The sequence below is a fragment of the Sinohyriopsis cumingii genome, chromosome 7 (assembly GCF_028554795.1).
Source record: "Sinohyriopsis cumingii isolate HCF-2022 chromosome 7, ASM2855479v2, whole genome shotgun sequence".
Lineage (NCBI taxonomy): Eukaryota > Metazoa > Mollusca > Bivalvia > Unionida > Unionidae > Sinohyriopsis > Sinohyriopsis cumingii.
The window spans coordinates 35538631-35563284 of NC_142967.1; the positions used below are offsets into that span (position 1 = coordinate 35538631).

The 24654-nt window shown below is 35.3% G+C and overlaps 1 protein-coding gene across 1 annotated transcript in view; it reads left to right on the top strand.

Moving 5' to 3' along the window:
- The first annotated feature begins 3658 nt into the window (after positions 1 to 3658).
- LOC149795014 (negative elongation factor A-like) overlaps positions 3659 to 24654 on the top strand; it is a 45873-nt gene continuing 24877 nt past the window's right edge. The window contains exons 1-7 of the mRNA XM_089964679.1: positions 3659 to 3863; positions 6213 to 6384; positions 7193 to 7354; positions 10601 to 10690; positions 13204 to 13376; positions 19603 to 19666; positions 24147 to 24271. Coding sequence (XP_089820805.1) covers positions 3663 to 3863; positions 6213 to 6384; positions 7193 to 7354; positions 10601 to 10690; positions 13204 to 13376; positions 19603 to 19666; positions 24147 to 24271 — 987 coding nt within the window. The 5' untranslated portion in view covers positions 3659 to 3662. The remainder of the gene's footprint in view (positions 3864 to 6212; positions 6385 to 7192; positions 7355 to 10600; positions 10691 to 13203; positions 13377 to 19602; positions 19667 to 24146; positions 24272 to 24654) is intronic.

The window sequence follows — 24654 nt, forward strand, 5'->3', positions numbered from 1 at the left end:
ATAGTAATTCAATTCAGACTGCAAAACGTCATAGTACTCCAATTCAGACTCCAAAATGGCCTAGTGCTACAGTTCAGACTGCAAATTGTCAAAGTACTCCAATTCAGACTGCAAAATGTCATAGTACTCCAATTCAGACTACAAAATGTTATAGTGCTCCAGAGATTTTTAAACTTTTCTCTATATCACCATCTAAAGCATAAAACTCTGTGTTATGCAAATCGTCAATTTGTTGTGTGTTTTTGTCTTCTTCTTTTTTACTGTTCGCAAAAACAGCAGTGAATAAAGCACCTGAACTCTGGCTGAACAATTTATGTGCATCTTTTTTCTGTTCTCGTCAATCTGTGTTTGTAAGCTGAAATTGTACCAGCAGTTTGATTAGAATCCGTTCAATAGGTTTTAATTTATTGTCATTTTGTTCCCTTTGCGTAGTGATTTCATTCATTAATATTAATACCATTCTGCATCGAATTTTGCACTTGTCTTTCAACTCGTTTTTGATCATAATTTCGGTGAGTCGCATCAAGTTTGTGTGCTGGATCTGCAAGAATAATGTGCTTTCTTGTATGGTTTAGTTCACTTTAATTTATTTACATGGTGCGGCATTTTATTTATTTTTATTTTTTTCTGTAAAAAAATGTTAGATTGTCAGAACTGACTAAAACAGGATATATTATTTTTCCACTCATTCCATGCATGACAAATGCTTATTACGTCACTGGAAAACGGCTACAAATTGCTTGAGTTGAGCAAGACATACGTTAGATGCATAAAATGAATATCTGTCGCTTTTCTATCTGTACCCTTGCTGTTGATACTCGGGCTTTTGGAATTGCTTGCAGCAACCATAGCACAGTATAAAAGGAAATCTCCGTACAAAAACACTTTTAATGGATAAAGACTCTAGTAAATACAAATAACGTCCATTAAAGAAGTAATGCTACCATTGAGTTCATAGACATAAATATACAACCTTTTGGATTTAGAAAACCTGCAGACTGTTTAGGATGCTTTAGATGTCTGTTTAATTTCGACTCGGTAGCAAGGGAATTCTAAAACCCCGGAAAGAACCACCGACCCACGAGTTGTTGCTGGCAAACTTTCTCATATACCCACATTGGCCTAACCCGAGACTCGAACCCGCGCAGACAGAGGTGAGATGGCAATTATCCGTAACGGTTAGCTTTAGACCACTCGGCCATTAGGGGGCCCAACCTTCTAGTCAGCAATTATCAGTGAAGCATGTTTAACTCTCTGATGTGCCTCTAGTCAGGCTGTCGTGGAAGTTTAAAATTGCCGATGAAATTAATATATATATATATATATATATATATATATATATATATATATATATATATATATATATATATATATATATAACAATTTAATTTCATCGGCATATATTCGGATAACCAGTAGTTTTGGTATCTGGAGGTGAAATTGAATTTGTATATTAGTTTCGCGAACTCGAGTACATTTTGTTTCTCGAATGTCAGTAAGAAATACCGTAACAACTGTGGATATCCAGACCCCTGTTTATCTGATTCATGTTACTATGGGATCTCTATCTTTACAGTCATTAATTATCACAAACGTTCAGTGACTTATATATATGAAAACACATTCTTTTCACTGCAGTAAATTTTCGTTCCATATATGGGCATAAATCAGGGCCGCGTTATAAAAAGTTAGGAGACATGGTAAGATGCTGTACCTAATAGTTGTTTTTCAGTCTGTATTCCATTCTTTAAAATCAAGATATTAGTGTGGAATTGGCTTCCACGTACATTGATTATTTTACTTCTTGATCTGGTAATTTCCTTCATTGTAATACTAATAATAACGTTGACCTTTACGCACTTATTGAGATATTAATAATTAAGAAAATTAAGCACTGGTGTGCCTTGATCGACTTTACTACAGCTTTTGACTCATTGTGGTTGTAAGCGACGTTTGTGAAGTTACTATAAAACAAAAAGTTAACAGGAAGATTCGTCAAATATTAAGCCGCGTGTTAGATTTGCAGGGGAACAGTAAGTTTGTTTCAATGCAATACGTGGGTGAGGCAGATTGAAAAGTTCTCACCAGTTTTATTTTCCATCCTTTGAATGACTTGTTAAGTTTTCTTCTTCACCATAATTGCACTGGTGTCAACATAAGTTTTGGACAATGCGATGTAACTTTCCCTTAAAATTCTTGTTCTGTTATACGCGTATGATGCTGTTATTTCTAGATTGACAAGAAATCTTGCCAGGATAAAGGAATGCAATTTATGAATACTCAAAGCTGTGGAAGCTGTTTATAAACTGTACGAATGGAATATGAATTTTCATTTGGTGAATACGTGATTTTAAAAATCGAAGTGTTATCTTTTTCTAAGAATAAAAGAGTTTAAATTACAATAAAACAAATGTTAGCCATGCTAAAAAGGATTGTTCATTTACTGTGTGAAAGAATTCCAAAGTTTAATCGTCCTATTCATATGCAGCTGTATTTCTGTCATAGTACCATTTTACTTAGTTTACTCGGGGGGGGGGGGGGGGTTGAAAATATCTCAGTCCTTAAAAGTACGCATAGCTGTTTCTTTTTGTTGTTGTTTTGTTTTGATTTGCTTTTTATATTTTTTTTTAAAAAAGAGATCTTACACAATTGTGAAAATCACGCCCACATATATATGATGTACTGTGGATTAGGTAGAAAGCTAATAGACACCGCTATCACATTTTGATAGGGAATTTAATTTCGATTATTGAATGACAAGGTACCGGATTTCGATTAATGAATGATAAGGTACTGTGTTCCGATTATTGCATGATACGGTACCGAATTTCGATTACTGAATGATAAGATAATGGGTTTCGATTAATGAATGACAGGGTACTGGATTTCGGTTATTTCATGAGAAAATGCTGAATTTCGATTATTACAGCAAATAGACTAGTGTCCATACTCGTATATAAAATGCTCACTTAAACGTCTATAAATGGATGAAATGTATCAATAATATTTTCATATCAGTCAGATATTTTTAATTATGAATTTTCAATCCTCAAAGAACAAATTACATAATTACAGAAACTCTGCATAAACGTTATATGATGGCGTGATTCTATAGCCTTATTTTAGAAAGGGACAATTTTAATAACGTATTAAACATGATCTACATCTCTAAAACTGCATGTTACTTTCACTAACAAATGTGCATCTGTCACTGATGTCTAGGACTCCTGATCACCAGATTCTCATTGAAACTAATCTTAAATAAAATATGCCATTCGAGGAAAGAAAATGCATTTACTGTAGAGTAAATTATATCGAGGAAGGACGAATACAATTGCTTCTTTGGGGGTGGGTGGGTTTTTCTTTTTTTATTTCTCCTCTATTCCTCTATTTTGAGACGATATAATACGGCTTCTGTAACCCTTCTACTACCGCAAACCTTCTAATTTAAAATTGCAAAAAGTGTGCCTGGCGTCTGTAAAATAGTTAAGCCAGTGCTAGTGTTGTTGTTATCCAGACGACCAAAGTAAAACAAAATTTCTTTTATTTGGCTTCAATTAGAATTCGCTCGATTTCGGTTAACTAGACATGAGCCAAGGACGGTAACTTGAACCATCCAATCAGAAGACTTCTTTCATTCGTGTCAGGGTTTCTTTTTCAATATGGCTTCTGGAGACACCGCTCTATGGTTGCACAACAAATTAGGTTCCACGGACGATCTATGGTCAGGGAAGACAATATGTGCTCAGTTGACTCTAGAAAAACTGAAAAATATTCATGGATGCTTTCACACGTTGCAGCCTCACGTGAAAGTCAAGTTAATGCTGTCCTTCCTTCACATTCCCAGGCGAAATGTAGACATGGTACACTGAAATTACTGTTTTCACTTTATACTAATTTCGGATGGCCTCAATTTGTGAAAAATCTATTCTCATATTTGCCTTCGGTTTCTATATAAATACGAAGTCTTTCAATAAAAATAACTAACACCTTTTTCTTAAAGGCTTCAATGAGTACGGTGAATATTTTCATTGAGGGCAACTTCTCCCTAATATCGATGATAATACTACGTAGTTACACTTTGTATTGTTTTAGTTGCACTTACTATTTAAAAATATATGTTTTGGTGTATGCAGGCATGTTCTTGACTTTGAAAAGTCCGTATATAATAGTGTCAAGCGCCTATTCTTTTGAAAAGCTAGAGGAGTGTCTTTTACTTGGACAGGATGTGACTGATGGTCCCTTCACATAGAATCAGTATTTGCCATTTTAATTCTGCAAATTGCACATTGTTTGGCATAATATTGAGGTGATGATAATAATAATGCTAATGGAGTGGTTAAGAAACAACTTATTGTCGAAGCTTGAAAGTGGCACTTTTGTACCTTTATTTGGGATCAAGAAGCTAGTAATTACTGTACTCCTTGGCCACCCCTAACCAGTAGGTTTTAAGTGGATTTTCATGAAAAATGGAATGAAACGGATCAGTGTTATGTGAATTGGAATATTTATAATAATTATTTCTTATTATGTACGTTTGAAGTTAATAACATAATTATAATTATTATCTTTGTGTGTCTGTGATTTGGACTTTTAGCACTGCTTTAACAATTTTTCAGTCATATTGCTACAATGTCTGCAGTTTATAGTGATGTCTAGCACTGGGGCATCATGCCGCAGACATGAAACATGTCCCCACCCAGCCACATTATCCTGATACCAGGCCGACCAGTTCTAACAAGAACCTCTTAATGCTGAGCACCTAATGAGGTGCTGATTTTTAAAAATGTTAACAGTCTTTGGTATGACTTGGTGGGGGTTTGAACCCGTGACCTCCTGCATCTGAAGCAGATGCTCAAACCACAAGGCCACTGGAGTGGTATATTGTGTTTGTTATGACTGTAATCCAAATAATAGTTTACATGATGAAATAGTTTACATATTCAAATCAGATTGCCTCAGTTGGGAAAAAGGGTTGTTATTGTCAAAAAGGACAGTCATTATGCGAAAATAATTCAGTATATAAATGTGGAATGGAATCATGTTAAACTATATCCTTTTTCTTAATTTTTTATATTATTTGCTATTTTACTTCAAATTTCATGCAGACATTAATTTATTTGATTGTTAAAAGTAAAAAGCAGTCATCACTTACCGTGCTGTTGCATATTAGTTTGTGTTGCAAACAGGAAAATTGTATTGTGAAATGAAGCATTGACAAGTAAATGATGAACTTGAAAAAATATTTTTGATTTTAAGTTTAAGTTATAAATATTTTATTTCAAGTTTTTCCCAGTTGTTAAAAAAATAAATTCATAAAGTAAAATGGAATTTTCAGCATATGAAATGGAACCATGTCTTGAATCTGTTTTCAGATGAGACATAATTATAACATTGATGAAATCTGACCTATTGCACACCACTTGTATTGCTATAGTCACATGACTTAAATGTCTGTGAGCAGATTAAATGCATAACAAATATTATACTCACAATTTCTGTGAAAATATGTCATCTTTCTATTGATTTTAAGCAGGTATGGCTCGATGTATGGTCATTTAAGTTTGCTAAGCCTACCAGTAAGCCACTACCCTACCTGCCACCAAATTCCATCAGTTTGATGGGCCATTTATGCTGACCAAACACCCTAACATACATGTAAAAATATCTCAGAATGCATGGGAAGGATGAGGGGAAAATTGGACTATGTCAAGTGTTTGAGAATTCATATAGTTATATCATCACATATAATAACAATTATCATGGTTTTCAACTGCCTTAATTTTTCTTTCATTTATTATAATACTGAAATTTTCATGATGAATGAGCATTTGTAATCTGATGACACATATTGGTGACACAATAATACACATATATATATTTATGAGTTATTATGGGGGGGGGGGAATATTTGTTACTGGGACTTCCAAGTTATAGGACTGGGACAGCAACATTTTCCAATGGCAGCAGTCCTGGTCTGCAGCTTTCAGAATCCTATGGAGAACCGTTTGGTGTCATGAAATCAGGCAAAGCGATGTAAACTTCCCATTATGGATGTGTGTGTGTAAGTCAACATTTTTAAGGTTAATGATTGTGTTCAAATGTCTCTTTAGTGTGGATCCTTGGATAATCATTGTTCTTTAGATACTGGTAAATATAACAGTAGATTGTAAATATGTGTTTCTTATCCAAATATATGTTTGTCGTTTCAGTGGAAGGCAGACCTAGAGGAGATATTATTGATGGCTATACATGACACTGATCAATGGGTGTCCATGGTTGGTGAGATTCTCAGGCCATATCCAGCCACTGGGAGTTTAAACCTAGAACTGGAAGATAACAACAACACCTTTGCAGAGGTTTTGTCAGATCTCAGGAAGCTAGGTGAGACATGCAATACTTATATGGAGCTGTCACTTGTAGGAAGTCTCAATATCAAAATATTGTGAAGTTACTTATTTTCCTGGGATCTGAAACAAGAAAGATGCCTTTCTGTTTCCATTGAAGAATCACTGTTAATTGATCTTTAACCTTTTGATGTGTAGCAGCAAGGAAATACACAAAAATTTTATTCCACCAATAAATAATAAATTCAGAATATTTCTTTAAAAAGACGTTATATAGCAGTGTATCAGTTGATTAATTCTTAGATTATGACATCCTTCTATTAGAGACATAAAATCATAGCATATAGCTTTTGGCTGTTGTGATTGTAAATTATGCACAAATGATTTAGAATTTGTATTCTGGGTTTCAGTCCTCTTTTATGTGTAGAATTAGAGCAGAGATTGTGAGTCTTGGTGGAAGGGAAAAATAACTGAAAGTAGCTAGGAAATTGGCTGTTACAATTCAGATTTAGTTAAATGTATACTGCTGGTAGTCTAGATGTCTGTCTTGGTGGGAAGGTAAAAATAACCAAAAATAGGTAAGAAACAGGCTGTTAGACTTGAGGTATAGTTAAATGTATAACATTGGTAGTCTAGGATATAAATATAATGCAGAGTATTACATTCTAAGGGAGGCAACTTACAGTTTCAGTACATGATCACATTGTTTAATAATTTTGTTTACGGAAATTTAAAATTCATTATTGAATAACCATTATGTTGCAAAGTTCTGTTCTTAAAAAGTACTACTTCTAACATTGTTATAAGTCTTTTATTTCGTTAATTTCTTTATTATTTACCTGCAGTAAAGAAAACAGCAGATGTGAGAATGCTGCCAATGGAATGTCAGTTTCTGAACAAAACAGCCATGATTGCCACAACAGGACAGCAGCCCCAACCAATCAAACACTTTGCCCTGAAAAGGAAGCCTAAGTCTGCTACACTCCGGGCTGAGCTTCTTCAAAAATGTAAGTATGACAGGGAGTTAGTAACCAAACATTGAATCAGACATACATTGATTTTGTTATGGAAAAATGTTGTAGTCTTTCAGTGTTTTGTGGAAAGTAGAAGGCTTTTATGCAGAACTATTTGTTCAGTGTTTTCAGAGGCACAGATTTGATTAACACCTATCTACTTATAGTTTTTCTACAAGTATTGAAATAAGCATGGTGAATTGTGGCCCAGAATGACAGCTGAGCTTGTACTTTCCTAGCTCAGACCTAACTCAGAAGGGTACCTAAGTGTGTGCTTAATTAGGTCAGAAGGGTACCTAAGTGTGTGCTTAATTAGGTCAGAAGGGTACCTAAGTGTGTGCTTAATTAGGTCAGAAGGGTACTTAAGTATGTGCTTTGCCAGGTAAGATGGGTATCTCTGTGTGTGCTTTTCCAGGTCAAGAATTCACCTTTGTGTTTGCTTTACCAGGTCAAATTGTCACCTAAGATACATGCAGATTCAGAATGGCTCTCGTAATGCATGCTAATCCGTGAGATAAGAAATATTTTTCCAAAATGATTGTTAAGAGATGCAGTTATGATGAGGAGAAAGGTCATTATAGAACTGAATTGAAAATGCCCTAATTAATTGAAGGATGGAAGGCATGGATTTTGCTAACAGACACTCATAAGTACTACAGTATGACCCTGCATGCTCAGATATAACATGATTGTGGTGTGGCTCTCGAAATTTCATAGAAAGTATTTTTCTTGTAGACAAAGAAATCTTTCTTAAAAGTACAAAAAAAACCCGTAAAAAATTGATTATCATTTTGGGGGAGAGATCGCATATGAATAGTACAAGACAATCGTGGTGTGGCTCATGAAATTTTATATGTATTTTTCTTGTACACGAAAAATTAGTTTTTTCTCCTTAAAGGTGCGAAAAATAATGCATAAAAAGTTTATTCTGGTATTGTGTAGGTCTTCGCCAGTGTCGCGAACTTGGATTGTTTTTCCTTATTGGCGGCAAAACATATCATGTGGCAATTTTTTTTATTGGCGACATTGTTGGCTGTTTAAACTTTTATATACAACCGTCAGTTTGGATTCCAGAAATTCAGAGGCCTCATGTAAGGAAGCCGCAAACTGGATATAAAATGCACTGAAATTTATCTGTTGTTACACAAACAAAATCTTTGTCCATATTGACAAGCCATCTAAACAGTGCATTGTTATATTATAATCTGCTTATCTTGACATCTAGCACGAGTACTGTATGTTGTGAAATATCCACTTTTTTGTTGTTGACATTTCTGGTAACAGAGATCAACCGGACGAGGTATTATCTTGTAAACTATCTTTCATCAGATTTTCAGTCGCTCGCTAGTAATTAATGTATTTACAAAGAGTGATATTTGTATGTGGATGGTAAGTAAAATTCCTCTTCTTTTCACTCAGAACACCTGCGTCTCTTCATCCGTTGACCCTTTGTTAGTTTTCAGATGCATGCGTGGAAGGCAGCATCATGCTGCTACCACAAATGTAAAAAAAATAATTAAAAAAATAAAAATAAAAACTACATCTTACTTATTGGTTTATTCAGTAGGCATGGAGGGACAATAACTAGAATAGTCCAAACGAAGGCCAATACCTTTGAAGCACTGATTAATATGAAAACATACTCAGCAAATGGAGAGAAAAAAATCAGTCTCAATCATGCAATACAATTATTTGAAGTTGCCGCCGCAATAAGAAATGGGCATTTGTTTAGTTCTCCAAAGCTGTCCTTTAGCTGTGACTTAAATAACACATGAACCCTTCATCAAAGAAAGCCGACTACAATCTTTCAATAAAAACAAATAACTTTTCATCAAAGGAAGTCAGTACCAAACTTTAATAAAAGTGATGGAATGTGATGGATTTTTGCATTTTCCACTGTGACTGGAACACGTTAACTGTGCCGTGAAAGTTACCTTTTTGTAGAGAAAAAGTGTATGCTTTTGAATGCTAGTAATGGTGGCTTAAAATGCTAACTAACTTTTGCTGACTTGGGACGTACTGAAAAGTAAATGTGCTTCGTAATTCGTTACGTGATTGTGCTATGTTTTTTAAATTGAATTCAGACCAATATGACCTGTGACAAAATTATTGAATATTTTAAAGCTGTGTGTGTGCATATTTTCAATGGAATCACTTGTATTGTGGATTCAATGTATATGATGATAATTATTTTGTGGGGTACATATCAGCTGATGCATGTCTTGGATAATCATATATCAGTAATGAAAAATGCTTTAAGTCCATACATTACATCTTATGCAATGGATATCAGTCATTGGAGAAAAGAGAAAAGAAGATGCCAAGCAAAACTGTGTCAGCAAAGTTATCAGAAATAAATGATGAGAAATGAGAACAGGTTAAAGTGTAAAGAATAGAACTTTATCAGTATTGTAGTAAATATTTTGTGTTTCAGAAATATGCATGACAGTTACTTGTTAGTTATTGTAAACTTGAATCTGACAGATGCTAGAGTTTTGTAGTATCTCTAAATTGGTTAGATACAATGATTTATGTGCCAACTAAAAAGTGTGCCCATTGCAGCCTCAGTTTCCATTTGTAGTGTGCCCATTGCAGCCTCAGTTTCCATTTGTCATACCAAAGACTTACAAAAATGGTACTAACAGCTGCCTTGCTTGGCACTCATTATCATGAGGTTAGTGTTATGACTGGTCAGCCTGGTGTCAGGATAATGTGACTTGGTGGGACCTTGTGCTACATGTCTGTGGCATGATGCCCCAGTGCTAGACGTCACTATAAACTGCCATATTGCAGACATCATAGCAGTATGACTGAAAAATCGTTAAAGCTACATTAAAAATCCAAATTACATCACAACACCTCAAGTAAGGAATTACAGGGAGATAATTTTGTAACAATCTCCTAACACTCAACTATAGAATTACAGGGAATTAATTCTGGTACCTACTGTAGTTACCCAGATAGACAGTGTAAGGATCAAATGTTTGGTTCTGAAATATTGTTTCTAATTCCATTAAAATTTTAAAAATTATTATGTTTTATTAAAAATAAATTGAGTTGCCTGTCTAAGCTTTGATGTTGATAAATATAGATGCCTTGCATTAAGTTTTAGCTGTCCTGGACTGCCATGAAATGGATTTGTCTATCCCTGAAATGAATTTTATATACATAAAAATTATGATTAATTTGATATAGGGTAGTAAATCGTGTTTTGTAACTGTCCCATTATTCTTTTGACAGCTACAGAAGTGGCAAACAATAAGAAGTCAAATGGATCCAACAGTCTGCCAATCAAAGTACGCAGTTTTGCCAAGAAGATGGATGATACAAGTAAGTGATCCATTTTGACCTTTCTTATGCCATACATATGTGGTAAGATCATAAGAGTGTTTCCATTTAGACCTTATCTCACACAAATTTGGTAACGGCAGTGTTTCCATTTAGACCTTTCTTATGCCATACAAATGTGGTATAAAGGCATATAGTGTTTACATTGTACAGTCATCCATTCATCCAGTTAATTTTTCAAGTTACCACACTTTGTGGATGGCTTACATATGGGATAAGGAAGAAACTTGGTTTCAGCACAGTGGCTTAAGTTCTTCGCCATCTATAGTTACCAAACTTTGTCGATAGCTAACACTTATGGTAAAGAAAAATCTTACTGATTTGGGGTCACGGTCACTGTGATAGAAGAAAACCACACAATAACTTGGGTTCTTCTGCATGTAGAGTTACCTGACTTTGAAGAGGGCATGAGCTTGGAGGTGATAAGACCATATTGAGTTCATGCTCAAAATGCCAGAGGTCAGGGTCACTTAGACCAAAACAAGGAAAATCATTAATGTTAATGTTTGAATCATCTGTGGCTACCAAATTTTGTGGATGGCATACACTTTGGGTAAGGAAGAAACCTTCTGATTTTTTTTTAATGAGTTCAAAGTTTTTGTGATGGAAAGAAAAAGACTGATTTTTGCACGATACCATTAGTTTTTATTGTTCCTGGACCAGAGATTTAGATGGCTTGCACTGTGGGTAAGGAAAAAGCCTATGGATTTTTGGGTTGTATATTTTGGGATTGAAATGTCAGAGATGAAAATCACAGAGATTGAAAGAAAAAAATGGTTTCTATACAAAAATTTCAGTTTGCTACACAGAGGACTGTTAAACATGGGTCAGATGTTTAATGTGTTCTTGTTAATGAATTTTTGATTTTTGACTATTTTGACAATACCCTTGTTATTATAATTAACCAAAGGGCATTTTAGGTATTCATATGAAATATGTTAGTTATATTTGTATTCACGTTTTAATAGTTGACCTGATAAGATTTTCAGGTCTTTACAGCAGTTCTTCTGTTTATAAAATTGTATTTGAACTGTTTGGACTTAATTTACTGAAAATCATGTGAGGTAGACAAATGAAATTTAATATGCATAAAGCGAGCAGATGAGATGTTATATGGCAGTTTGTCACGTTTTTGAACATTCATTGTTCACATGGCAGTTTGTTACACTTTTCTACATCCAATGCACATATCGCAGTTTTTCAGATTTTTTTGTACATCTGAAGCTCAAATGGCAGTTTGTTACATTTTTCTACATCCAATGCTCATATGGCAGTTTTTCAGATTTTTTTTATCATCTGATGCTCAAATGACAATTTTTAACATTTTTCTACATCCGATGTTTATATGAGCAATTTTTCACATTTTCCTACATCCAAAGCTTATACAGGCAAATTTTCCCATTTTCCTACATTTTTTATTTTTTTTGACAGGATAACTGCAAGAATTCTTACCCATCATAGCCTAGGTTCCAATATGTTAACCTGTCTACTCCTGGGTACATAGGTGGATTAATCAGATATTTCATTCCTTTGTCCTATGTGACATTAATAGGATTTCTTGAGTTGTCTCCCTTAGAATGTAATGCCTACTAACCAGTAACAGCAGTTGACTTAAAAAGAATACGGGGGCCTCAAGTGGCTGAGTGGTCTAAAGCGCTTTCCATTACGGATCACTGCCATCGCACCTCTGTCTGCATGGGTTCGAGTCTCGGATTCGGCCAATGTGGATATGTGAGAAAGCTTGCCAGTAGCTTCTTGTGGGTCGGTGGTTCTTTCTGGGGTTTTCCTGGGTTCTTCCTCCACCATTAATACGGGCCACCATGTATAGCCTATCATGTGCTGATAAATGGCGTTAAACCACACAACACCAACACCAAAAGAATACTTTGTATGTTTAACATTGAAAGTATTATTACTTACCAGAGAGAAGCCATTATAGATGTATTTGCAGCAAAGTATGTATTTGTGTAAAGATGGATTGGCAGTGTAAAATTGCTTATATGTGAGTCCATTCCAGTCATGTGCTCCCCTTGTCTCAATCCTGTAGGAACAGTATTGAAATTTGAACAACTTGATTTTGGTCAGATGCAGAGGCTTGTCACCACATCCAATGAAATTCACAGACCTGTGGCATTGAACTGTCTGATTGATCCACCATGGTGTAGATAGGTTAACATATCGGAACTTTGGCTAGCAAAGATGTCTTATCCATAGGCATGGTATTTCTAATACTGCAATATTAAATGTTGATTTGAATCAACAATCAGAACTTGAATTATATTACGATCTGCTTTGTTGGGCCTCTTTTTGCTGTGTCCTAATTTAACCCCTGCAAATCAGGAAGAAAAATAATGGGGCTATAACTAACTGAATAGAATGCTTGACTGTGTAGTTAAACAGCAGATTTGTTAGTTAAAATTAAGATCATTATATTTTATGCATGAAACCTGTGTTTTTGTACATATTGGAGATATTATTATTTTTTTTATACATAGCTCCACTGAAAGGTTTTTCCAGCCGACCACCATCATCTGGTGGGTCTGGGGGATTTATGTCTCCCACAGCCAGCATGAAGCGGCCAGCGCTAATGAGTACTCCAGTCACACCTTTAGGGGGTGCTCCTCTTGCCCAGAGGTCAGGATCAGTTAGGAAGGAAGGGGGAATAAAGGTAATTGCTTACATTTTTTGCAAAGAAATGGTCAAAATTTTCTCATGGTAAGCAGGATCAGAGGCCTTAGCCCATTATTTTGGTACAAAATGAAATAGACTGGAATGTGAGTTTTCACAAGTAAATTGCTTAAGTTGGAAATCTGCTGGATTTGAAAATTGTTCTTATCACAGCAGGGACAGGGTTTATTATTGGCAACTACCGACCTATACAAATGTCTCTGTTGGAATATCACATGATGTTTTCCATGTATGATGCTCTTGTCTTTATGAAAAAAGGTGGTTTCCTATAAAATGTAGTTGGATTGGGAAGGCACATAAATGAAATATTTAATAGTTGTTGTCAATTTTAATTGCATTTTGATTTACATATTTGTTGTATTCTTAATCACAATATAACATATATTTAAAAAAGAAATGCTTTCTAACCAAGAGATGAGATTTGGTAGTCATTATTATTTAGCCTTGCAGAAGCTTCCAGTCATAAAGTTGTTTGAAATATCTGTTCATTTGTTTCATAATTGAGATTGATATTAACCCAATTAGGTGCATATTTGTTGTCCTGGTGAGGTCATTTCTGTGCATGATATGAACCTCATTAGGTCCATTCTGACCTGGAGAGGCAATTTTTGTGCTTGGTATCAACCTAATTAGGTCCATAATTATTGACCTGAAGAGGTCATTTCTGTGCTTGATATGAACCTCATTAGGTCCATTCTGACATGGAGAGGTCATTTCTGTGCTTGATATGAACCTCATTAGGTCCATTTTGACCTGGAGAGGTCATTTCTGTGCTTGATATGAACCAAGTTAGGTTGAAATTCGACCTGGAGTGTATTTTATAATTCCTTGGACTTTTATAAAGCTTGCAATCTTTTTGATTTAGGTGTCTGTCATCATGTGCATTTGGAACATAATAATTCCCATGAACGCTATACAGTCCATGTGATTTACGCATCTGTCATTACCATGCATTTGGAATATAATAATTCTCATGAACACTACAGTCCTTACGATTTATGAGTCTGTCAGTACCATGCATTTCTGGGTATATTAATACCCATGAACAATGTACAGTCATTATGATTTATGTGTCTGTCATACCATGCATTTGGAATATATTAATACCCATGAACAATGTACAGTCCTTATGATTTATGTGTCTGTCATACCATGCATTTGGAATATATTAATACCCATGAACAATGTACAGTCCTTATGATTTATGTGTCTGTCATACCGTGCATTTGGAATATATTAATACCCATGAATACAGCAGAAACCATACACTATTATTCATTGTAACTGATTGATTAGATTATAGTCTTCTCCTCCAACAAATTTTATTTACTATTATCCTATTTGGGCACCATCTGTGGTAACGTTTAATGGTGAACAAATCCATATAAAGATGCAAAGTAAGATAGGAAGAAATAATGATAAAAATGTGCCCATCAACCCATAGAGCCAGGATACATTGTGTAATGACCAAAATGGGCAGAAAAAGTCATATGGTCCAGATATGGTGGGGTAATGAACAAAATGGGCATATCAACCCATAGAGCCCAGATACATTATGTAATGATCAAAATGGGAACATCAGCTCATAGAGCCCGGATACATTGTGTAATGACCAAAATGGGCACATCAACTCGTAGAGCCCGGATACATTGTGTAATGACCAAAATGGGCAGAAAAGGTCATATGGTCCAGATATGGTGGGGTAATGAACGAAATGGGCATATCAACCCATAGAGCCCAGATACATTGTGTAATGACCAAAATGGGCACATCAACACATAGAGCCCGGATACATTGTGTAATGACCAAAATGGGCAGAAAAGTCATATGGTCCAGATATGGTGGGGTAATGAACAAAATGTGCATATCAACCCATAGAGCCCAGATACATTGTGTAATGACCAAAATGGGCACATCAACCCATAGAGCCTGGATACATTGTGTAATGACCAAAATGGGCAGAAAAGTCATATGGTCCAGATATGGTGGGGTAATGAACAAAATGTGCATATCAACCCATAGAGCCCAGATACATTGTGTAATGACCAAAATGGGCACATCAACCCATAGAGCCTGGATACATTGTGTAATGACCAAAATGGGCAGAAAAGTCATATGGTCCAGATATGGTGGGGTAATGAACAAAATGTGCATATCAACCCATAGAGCCCAGATACGATGTGTAATGACCAAAATGGGCAGAAAAGTCATATGGTCCAGATATGGTCGTGTAATGAACAAAATGGGCATATCAACCCATAGAGCCCAGATACATTGTGTAATGACCAAAGTGCACATAAATCCATATGGTCCAGATACATGGTGTAATGAACAAAACAGCACATAAAGCGATATAGTCCATTTATATAATGTAATATCCAAAATGATATAGTTCAGATACATGGTGTAATGACCAAAACTGCACTTATAGCAATATGTTCATGATACATGGTGTAATGACCAAAATGGCACATAAAACTATATAGTCCAGATACATGGTGTAATGACCAAAATGGTACATAAGGCTACAGAGGTCCCGGAAATGTTTAATCACGCTTATTTGGATGCCAATTTTTTATCTGGGACGCAGAGAGTCACTGAGGCAGGAGTCCTCCGTATTCATGTAATAGGTGTGCGGCAAAATTCAAACACTTGCCGGTCCTGCTTCAGCCACCTGCTTTGTGGGAAAATGTGTTGATCATTTAATTGTGGTGATATTTACAATGTCAGAATTCAATGGCTGAAAGACCCCTTGATGTACATGTTGCCATTATAAGAGTACATCAAAAGAACATGATGCAATAGCTGGGCAGCAAGTTGAAAGGCTTTGACTGGCGGTTGAGTGGGAAAATGTACTGATATTTACAGTGATTGAATTCAGAGGCAGAAAGACCCAGAGATGTACATGTGGTCATTTATAACAGTACATCAAATTAAACAACTTTAGTTTTCATTATTGTGTTAATTTCCGCAGTGCACGTGAGTTCAGAATCAAGACATGTTGAGACTTAGACAAAATGCCATTTGCAAATTTGGATAAGTATTTTGGGGTTAAATGGCAAACTTATGAAGATATTAACGATATTCAGAAGAGTGCTAAAGCTGCTAGAATTGATAGTTCGGATAGGACAGTAGCTAAGTGTAGGAAAGCATGTGATGTCTAGCTTAGTACTTGGAATAAGTCCTTACTTGGATTGACAAAATTCAGTCTCATTCTGATGGACAAACAATAGCTATGTCTGTGTTATAAAGAATGTAGAAATTAAACTCAATGGTAATCAATAATTCTTCTAATTTTCATAGTATTTTGGGATGGCCAGGGGTCATTCTACCAGGTGAAGTGGGCGACTATGTCACCTAAAAAATGTAAACTTCTCTTTCTTCTGTTAGGAAAGTGAAAACAATTTCGCCTTGTGATTTTTTAAGAGGGTACATTGCCCGGTTCTAGTGTGTAGCAAAATGGATTCATCAAGACATCAGTAGCTAGGCCTAGTTTTGATATCAGTTATGTTGACAAACTCTTGCCCATTCACCAGCATGTGTTTTGATGGCTGATTGACCATTAACTCTTGCCCGAGTAAGGTAGCATTTATCACTGCCCTATTTCTGCATGTTTCCTTTGATGATAAAAACATACAAACTTGTGTTTCGAAACTTTAACAATAGTGAGTAGATAGCAGTTTGTGTTTTAAGATCAGAATCTATGATCTGGATATATATTAACAACCTCTTGTACACTATTTCCTCATAAAATTAGTTCGAAACTGTAAGTGAACCAGTAGCCTAACGGGAGGTAGTGGCGGACATCGCTAAGTCTTGGATGTAACAGTTTATTAGATTCAATCTAAGATTGTCTGTATTCATAAATTATCAGTTAGATATATCCAGAAACATATACATGAAAGCAAAGCCTAGGTATTATTTTATTAAAGATTTAACTTTAAAATGCAAATTTTATGGGTCAGAAACGTATGGGACAATGCTATGTTGTGGAATTCGTGAGATGCGTTGTAAGGTCTAAGTTGTTTTCTGACTTGACACGTATTTGTGAAAACATGGAAAAAAGCAGCAAAGCAGATACTGTTTAACCATTGCCTAAAATTACTACAAGAACATAGACAAATAAATAAACCATAAATTTGCAATCCTGACAATGGACTGTTGCAGTGAAGCTTTATTAAAGTGAGTGATTACATTACAAAAACCTCTCCTTCTAAACGTAGATGCACTCATGTCTGTGTTGATTCTGTAGGAAAGAAGGGTTTAGGTCACATACCGACTATAACTGAGACATGTCTGTAATTTTATGCATTTTAGTGTATTATGTATGAATAGCTACGTTAATGTTTTATCTGCAACGAAGAAATGAGGACGAACAGTATGATCTGAAGACGTGTTTGCATTTGCCTTCATGTACATGGTACAGGGGTTGTTTCAAATGCTTTTAGAAACCTTTGAAAATGCCATTATTGTGAACTTTTAGAAAGTATATAAAAGAATTATAAAAAATTGATTAAGGGTAGTTGATTAAGCATTTTTACTAACTTGAATCACAGTAATATAATCTGGTTACTCAGTTAAAATTTGTTACAATGTAGTTTCTTTTATTCTCTTTTAGAGTCATTTGTCCAGAATAACTCAGAAAATTGTCTACTTGAAAATAACGTATTGCTTAAATCCAAAGTTAAATGCAAATATGAATACTTGGAAATAGAGGGCTTAATTCAAATAAGAGAACATATAAGTGTGTGTGTATGCATATATATTGTATTTCTTGCTTCATGTCCACTTTGCCCTTTTGAGCTCTCACTTCTTCCTGTTCTGTCCAAAAGGAGAAATCACTTTTTCCTAAAATTCAAATCTAGCTTGACCCCTGGAGGGGACTGCAACTTTTGCTGGTGGAACTCCTGTTTATACCAAAATGGGAGTCCTGGACTCCTAGTTTTAAAATCCTAGCGAAACCTTTGAGCCATATGGTCCAGATACATGGTATAATATCCAAAATGGGTACATACTGCTATACGGTCAAGATACATGGTATAATGACCAAAATGGGTACATATTGCTATAAGGTCCAGATACATGGTATAATGACCAAAATGGGTACATACTGCTATACGGTCAAGATACATGGTATAATGACCAAAATGGGTACATACTGCTATACGGTCGAGATACATGGTATAATGACCAAAATGGGTACATCCTGCTATATGGTCCAGATACATGGTATAATGACCAAAATGGGTACATACTGCTATACGGTTGAGATGCATGGTATAATGTCCAAAATGGGTACATACTGCTATACGGTCGAGATGCATGGTATAATGTCCAAAATGGGTACATACTGCTATAAGGTCTTGATACATGGTATAATGTCCAAAATGGGTACATACTGCTATAAGGTCGAGATACATGGTATAATGACCAAAATGGCATATGCAGCCATATGATCCAGATACCAAGATTGGCACATAAAGTCATAAAATGGCACATAAGGCCATATATTTCAGATACATGGTTTGATGACCAAAATGGCATATGCAACCATATGGTCCAGATACCAAGATGGGCACATAAAGTTATAAAATGGCACATAAGACCATATGGTCCAGATACGTGGTGTGATGACCAAAATGGGCTAACTTCATCTTACAAATATTTTTCTGTGTGCTATGTTAGATCCTTGTAAAAAAATTTAGGTGAAAATTTTAAATAGGTTTAACAAATAAAAAAAATGAATTTGCAAGGATCTGAAATAGAGTCCAGATAATTGGGGTATAATCTATTAATGTTGTAAATGTTTGTATGAGGGATATTTCTTCAGAATAACAGTGTTGATGTACATTGTTATCACCTGGAAGCAGCTGTAGATTGTTGGCAGACTTAAGAAATGGATTCAACTGATGATGAGATATAGTCTTTATCTGCAATATTCCACAAATTTATGGTAAAGCTTATATTTAATGGGAAGAAAGTTAAAGATAAGATCATGAAATTAATTAATGGTAAGACATCTATCACAGACTTACCTACCTTGTAGAGAACTCATTGATTTGTAATGCTATTTGTGTCATGTGCACAATAATATTTGGAAAATATGTGTCCACAAAGACCAAGCAATCCTGATTACTATTATTTTTCTTAGTTTTCAGACAGACACATTTATTTACTTCTTTTTTTTTCTCATTTTTCCTTCCTAGTTGTTAGACATCACAGAAATGCCAGTGGGTGCAAAGGAGGCCAAGAGAAGAAGAAAACTGGCAGGTTGGTTTACATGTCCCCTAGCAAGGGGCTTGGACTCAAGTTTTAGGAATTTAATTCTCCTGTGATGAGACTGGAAGAGCTTATGCTATGACCCTCGTGTCAACAACTACACCCAGGTTAGACTGAAATGCTTTGGTTCACGTGGCTCAAAAAATCCAAAATTGTTTTTTTTCTTTCTCCAGAACTGAGTTTTATTTATTTTCTTTTTATCCCATGTGATGTTGACCAAATATCAGGGGCCCTGAGTGGTCTAAAGTGCTCACTGTTGTGGATCATTGCCATCTCACCTCTGTGAGGGTTCGAGTCTTGGGTTCAGCCAATGTTGGTTTGTGAGAAAGCATGTCAGTAGCTGCTTGTGGGTTGGTGGTTCTTTCCAGGGTTTTCCCAGGTTCTTCCTCCACTATTTATACTGGCTGCCATGTATAGCCTATCTTGTGCTGAAAAATGGCATTAAACCCTACAACAACCAAATTTCACTTGCAAATTAAATTTTCAGTTTGTTCCTAGATGCTCATGGGGCTTTTTTTTAGTTCTGAGTTAATTCACTATGCAGTTAGAAGGGAATTTGATTTTAATGATAGAGATTTTTTTCTTAATACTTTTTGATAGCCAATTAGTAAAAACAATGTAGTTGATAAGTAGTAGTCAGTGAAATTTCATCCAGGGAAATTATTCTGGCATTAATGTAAGAAACATGAGTGCAGTTCTACTTCCTAATAAGACCATTTTTGGGGAAAAACATTTCTGTCATAATAGTGAATTGGTTATTAAACTGAGACTGGGAGCAGACATAGTGAAAAATATATTGCACATCAATACAGTAGGATTAGGAACTCAGGTAACAGAATTCATTCGTTAATCTGACATTATTTAGCCTTAGGTTTTATTTTTTTTAAATTAGATATAACAGTATTGCTTCTAACTGTGGCAGCAATATCCGACGTTTGCAATGGTTTTGATTAAATTTTATAAGCAAATTTTGATATGTGCACGACATACTGGGCCCGGCCTTTTTATTATTTTAAAACTTTACTTTGATCTTGTGTTCAGCATTGGGACCAGTCCTTCCTGTCATTGTAAAAACTTTACCTTGATTATTATGTGTTCAGCAATTCAGATCTCACCTTTTTATCAGTTTAAAAATTTTGCTTTGATCACATGTATGACATTGGAACATTTCAATAACAGCATATATATTTCTCTTATGTTTTGCAGTATCTATATTTATCAGTTTTGCTCACAAAATGCAGAATTTTAGGGTGTTTATTTTGCTCTACTGATCATAGACTGTAATAGCAGATGGCATGTTCATTTGTTGTCTTTTGTCTGACATCCGTCAATCCATCCTATAGCATAAGTTTATTGTTCAGTCCATTTTCTAGTTGGCACCAAATGAAACTGTTACTGCTCAGGAATCCAGCATAGATGCTATAGTTGCCAGCTTTAAAATCTTGTTATCCCTACTCCTTCTAAATGGATGATATTCTAGTATGTGGTTTTCTTATTTGTACTCCTCCTGAATGGATGATCATTTCAGGATGGGGTTTTCAATGAAATACTTTTCGCGGCGTCAAAAAGGTCTAAATGAAAAGGGTTCCAGTTCAGGCATCCAGATTGGCTGCCATGGAAGCGATCTTGAAAATCTTATTCTTTTCATCTCTAGCTGAAGCTAAATGAAAATTGAACCAGTCAGACAGCCAATTTGGCTGATACAGTGGCCTTCTTGAAAAGCTTTTTATTGTTATTCATCCTGAATGAATGATCACATCAGCATGGGATTTATTTAAACCACATCTTGTTGGTTCTAAACGAAAATGGTGCTGTCCAATCTTGCCACCATGGTGGCTGTCTTGAACATCTTGTTATGGCAACTGCTCCAAAATGGAAAACTATATTGACAATGCATTTTTACCAGGAAACTTCTTTAGCCTAGTTGGTCTCAAATGAAAATGGTGCTGATCTGACATCCAATATGGCCAACTTTAAAAACCTTGTTATTGCTACTCCTAGTTAGATGATTGCAAGGTTTTCACCAGAAGACTTACTGTGATATCTAGTTAGACCTAAATGAAAATGTTGCTGATCTGACCTCTAGTATGGCCACCATGACTACTGCAATCTTTCCTAAAGCTTCTCCTTAGCTGAAAGCAATATCAACATATTCATTTAACTTGTTATGATAGCTAGTTGATTTTAAATTAAAATAATACTTATCTGACCTCCAATATAACTACCATGGTGTCCATTTTAAAATCTTTTTATTGTTACTTTTTCTAGGTGTACGGTTGTATCTGTATGGGGATTTTGATCAGAAGATTCTTTATGATGTAAGTCCAGAATAAAAATGGTGCTGATCTGAAATTATATACAGCTACCACAGAAGCCATTTTGAAAACCTTGTTATTGCTACCCAGATTGGATGGTGATGTTCATGGGGTTTTCATGAAAAGACTACTAATGATGTTTAGTTGGTCCTAAATGAAAATGGTTTCAATCTTGCATCTAAAATCTTTTTTTGTGCAGAAATATTAGATATGCTTTGAACCCTCTGCAATTAAAAAGAAGTAAGTGTCTTATCTGGAATTCCTGGAAAGTTTTAATGGCCAGTAGATGGACCATGGATGTTTTACTAAATCATTGAACGAATAAACAGGGTTCCCATACCACCGGGAAATCAGGGAAAAGTCGGAAGAAATGATAATTTTTTTCCTGACTGAGAAAATTCCTGGAAATTCACAAATATTGATGAAAGTCGAGAAAAACTCTGGATTTTCTGCCACCACTTGATGTCCGAAACAATCACTTAACTGAGTCGTAACTAAACTGATCTTGAGTTACATTTGTCGAGTTCTAACCAGAATATTCAGAGGGTGCAGTGTGTACCATTTAGGTGCTTGCAATAAACATATATGCTGAGTCAATCCAAATTCTCAATGGATTAGATGCATCTAGTAGACTTTTATTTTCAAAGTCAGCTTGATATCTATATCTTTCCTTACGTGGAAGCTATGAAAACCACTCTAGCATCACAAGAGGCAAACATCATGTTGGCAAAGCTTAACCGCTTACCGGATGTCCTAACAAACTTTAAACATCGTTAAATCGAGTGATACTTGCATGAAATGGATATGAAAATTACTTATTGTCACAGAAATTGTGAGTATAAAAATCACAGTTGATGAAATGTGATCTGGTACTCATGATTTGCATTGCTAGTCACATGAGTACAGAAATCTAGCAACCCAAATTTTCAAATGTTGCAGAGAAAGAAAGAAAAAAATTTAAATGAAAGTCGTATATTGGTTAATATCAAAGTACAAAAATGAAAAAACGCAAAGTTTTCCATATTTATATATTCCGAGAAGAACTTCTGGAGTTTTGTTGCATCACGGGACTACCACGTTGACATGTGCTCTCTGCTTGATAAATCAGACTAGCCAGATTGCTGGTTTTTACAAAAAGTATCTGACTTTCATTTAATATAATTGAATTTCTTTACAACAGCATTAAAATAAAGTTTGTTGTTGATATGACATGACTAATGGACTTCTGATGTCGTCGTTTGAGATTTGTGAAGTGATTAGTAATGCAAATGGCGAGTACTGGGTGAGGTTTCATCAATGCCGTAGTTTGGTCTAGTCTGTCAGCGGAATAAAGACATAATGAGAAAATGAATCATTTTTCTATTGATTTCATGCAGGTACAAGTCGATATAACTTAAGTTTAAATTTTCTAGACCCGTTGGTAAGTGACTACCATATGTCACTATCACACCGCGGCGGCAAATTCCAAATTTTCTGTATGCATTTGCAATGAACCCATACCCCAACCTAAATGTCCCAAATATGTTACATTGGTAATTTTCTTACATTGGTAATTTTCTTACAAGATGAAAACAATTGAGATATTTCATCAGAGCTTAAGAAAACATGTATTCATGTTAAAGAAAGAATATACAGGCTTTACAGAATAAATTACAAAACATAAAGCAGTAGAATCTTGTCAAAATGATGACAGGTGTCTCAAATACCCAGGATCACTAAAGCTTATTTTTAGGACCCACTTTATGTGTGTCTGTAATTATATAAAGTCCTTGTTGACTAAAACTACAAATTGCTTTGATTGATACACCAGAACTAATTGATACAGTGTGGCTTATTGATACACTATGACTCACTGATAGGACTCAGTGATACACACATCACTTCACTTGGACTCATTGATACACATTGACTTATTGATTCACGAGGACACATTGATACACTAAGACTCACTGATACACTAGGACTAATCGATATACTAGGACTCCTTGATGCACTAGGACTCATCAGTACACTGGGACTCATTGATACACTAGGACTAATTGGATTCAACATACATTAAGATACATGGAATTATATAAGAATAGAAACTTACAGATGTAAAGCATTTGTAAAAGCATTGCATGTTTTGAGCACCAAAATATGAGCTTTGTTTACAGAGATGGAGGCAGTGGAACAACAGAAGAAAGACAAAGATGCAGAGAAAACTGTGGCAGCTGCAGGCAGCACTGTGGCCCCATATACCCCAGATTATGCAGCTGGGCTTGTGGCTCCGGCAACCCCGGTATGTCTTCACATCCATTCTTATCATGATTATTACATTCCATTCTTATCAATGATATTCATTGCTTATTTCATTCCCCTGACTATACATATGGGCTTGTGGCTTCAGCAACCTCAGTACATCTTCATATCCATCCTTATCAAGGGTATTCAGTTTATTACATACCATCATTATCAAGATATTCACTGTTTATTACATGCCATTCTTATCAAGGATATTCACTGTTCGTTACATGCCATTCTTATCAAGTATATTCAGTTTATTACATACCATCATTATCAAGGATATTCACTGTTTATTACATGGCATTCTTTATCAAGGATATTCACTGTTTATTACATGGCATTCTTTATCAAGGATATTCACTGTTTATTACATGCCAT